At 41.2% G+C, this 2,500-nt stretch overlaps 1 protein-coding gene across 1 annotated transcript in view; it reads left to right on the forward strand.

The window, feature by feature from the left end:
• LOC134444999 (zinc finger FYVE domain-containing protein 1-like) overlaps positions 1-1,171 on the forward strand; it is a 30,871-nt gene extending 29,700 nt beyond the window's left edge. The window contains exon 13 of the mRNA XM_063194138.1: positions 1,107-1,171. Within this exon, the coding sequence (XP_063050208.1) occupies positions 1,107-1,171 (65 nt within the window). The remainder of the gene's footprint in view (positions 1-1,106) is intronic.
• The last annotated feature ends 1,329 nt before the right edge of the window (positions 1,172-2,500 follow it).

A 2,500-nucleotide genomic window follows, 5' to 3' on the forward strand; every position in this document is an offset into this window, starting at 1 on the left:
TGTTGTTGTTAATTTTTCTTCACATGTGAAACTTCAGTTATGATGGAAGAGGGTATTGACCCTGAATAATAAACCCACATTACAATTTTCTAAGCATAGTAGCAACTGTAGATCTGATTTGAAATTGGTGCCATGCACATAAAGTTAACTGATTTATCGTTTTCACTTGGGTCATCCAACTTGCTTGACCTTTGTCTCTTAGGTCCCTTTTGTTCTTTACACCACATTATTGTGACACATTAGCAATATTTGTGTTATATGTGTGTTAATATTACAGGTTTATTCATTTTCACATTTGTTTTTTTCGTGAAAAACGGTTTGAAAATAGCACCCCCATCAATATTTTGTAACATTTGACCTGTATTATGACCTTGAACCATTGTACTTGCATAGTTTAAAGACCTAAGATCATTAAATGGACCATTATGAACATAATCTATGTGTTGTACTGGGTCAGCAACCCAATGACACAATTTTTTCCTTAAAAATCGATATTTTGTAACCTTTGACCTTTATTATGACCTTGATATTGTACTTGCATATTTCAAAGTACAACTGTGATATGATATGCCACATGTAAGATCATAAAATTGCAAATATGGGAAATAATTAGTGCTTTGTACTGGAACAGCAGTTGAAAAGCACGTATTTTCCCCTTAAAAATCGATATTTTGTAACCTTTGACCTCTATTATGACCTTGACATTGTACTTATATAGCTCAAAGTTCTACTGTGATATAGCATCACACATTTTAGACTATTAAATGGGAAATCATGAACATACTCATGTGTAGTTCTGGGATAACTGTGGATAAACTGGCAAAATAGGCGAAAAACGCATCTTTTTGGGTGGGAAAAGTCATTTCTGGGGTAGGGGGGGGGTTTTGGAAGATTTTTTCAAAAAAATTACACAGCAGTGTTTCAAACATGTGGTAGCATCAGAAAATCAGGGCTATTGTGGTATTTGGTATTTACACCCCCCCCCCTAGGCCAAGGGGGCGTTGGGGGGCTCATGATGAGGTCCAGGGGGCGTTTGTTCAATAACGGTTGAGAACCCCCGCTTTATTGCCATCTCTGTAAATCATCTGTCCTCTACTGTCCTCCAGTGGCCCACCAGGGCAACTGCAGCCACCCTGCAGGAGGACAACAGAGGCCCTCAGCACTGTACTGAGAGATGACTGATTATCATGGCTTCACGCTCACTCACTCTCTCAGTCTCCAGTTTGCGAGAGCACAGAGCTGTATTTTGTTAAAAACTATATTAATGCCTTGTGTGTAAATGACGAAGCTACAAGCTAAGTAACAAACAATGCATCAGTTGAACACTCGTGGCACAATGCCTGTGGTTTTACTACCGTTCCTCCACCGAATGTAAACACACATCGGCAGAATCAACTGTCTTTACATGCTTGCATTTTCTGCTCGTGAAAACAGACTGGGTATGTCAAATAATGATACCAGTGCATTGCCTTTGCAATTTGTGTGAAAATACCTAGCTAACCGGGATAGAAAGCAACATTGCTTAATAATGACCGCAGTGCTTACAATGCAGTGAAAGTAGCCTAATCGCGCAATTTCAAATGTGTCTCGCGACGAGACCTCGGACCTCGCAGAACTCGCAGATGCATGAATACAATGTTGGTTTGTGGCCACTCCCACGCGAGTTTTGACGAGCGCAGTTGCAGAAGTCTAATCTGACCTTTAGCCTGTAGCTGCTACACTATGCTAGCTGAGGCAATGCTTTGCCATTCAGTTAGCCTGTAGATGCTACACTATGCTAGCTGAGGCAATGCTTTGCCATTCAGTTAGCCTGTAGCTGCTACACTAGCTAGTGGAGGTAATGATTTGCCATTCAGTTAGCCTGTAGCTGCTACACTAGCTAGTGGAGGTAATCCACTTCCAGTCTATTAGGCTAATTATGCTAACACCTGAAGATGGCAGCCTAAGGTGTTAAACTCGCAGGTGCACTACACATAAGCTGATTACTAAAACAGGAGATCTGCTGCTGAGAGCTACTACCTCAGCTACTGCCTGGCAGCTACTACGGGGTCCTACCAGAGACTGAACAGACACGATCCGATGCTGCTGCTGACTAGATGCGGAAGTTAGGAGTGACATGACTACACGTAGATTCTGCAGTGTAGAAATCACTAAGACTAGGTCCTGTTGTATAGAGTTGGCATGACTAGATCATATACTGTACGTAGTAGTGTAGAAATGACATGACAAGGTCTCTCGGCTCAGCATAGAATTAACATGACTAGAGCATGCAGTGTAGCAATGGCACGAGTAGTTCTAGATGTGTGGCAATGACATGAGTAGATCTAGATATAGATGTGTGGCAATGACATGAGTAGATCTAGATATAGATGTGTAGCAGGGCTTGGCATTATTTTTTTTTGCTTGCTGACCACTCTGGCTAGTGGTTTTCCCGCTTCATTAGCCATTTAGCTATTCTACTAGCAACAAATGGTATATTGTTTTTTTTCTCTTCTTTCTG

The sequence above is a fragment of the Engraulis encrasicolus genome, unplaced genomic scaffold (genome assembly GCF_034702125.1).
Source record: "Engraulis encrasicolus isolate BLACKSEA-1 unplaced genomic scaffold, IST_EnEncr_1.0 scaffold_90_np1212, whole genome shotgun sequence".
In the NCBI taxonomy this organism is placed as follows: domain Eukaryota; kingdom Metazoa; phylum Chordata; class Actinopteri; order Clupeiformes; family Engraulidae; genus Engraulis; species Engraulis encrasicolus.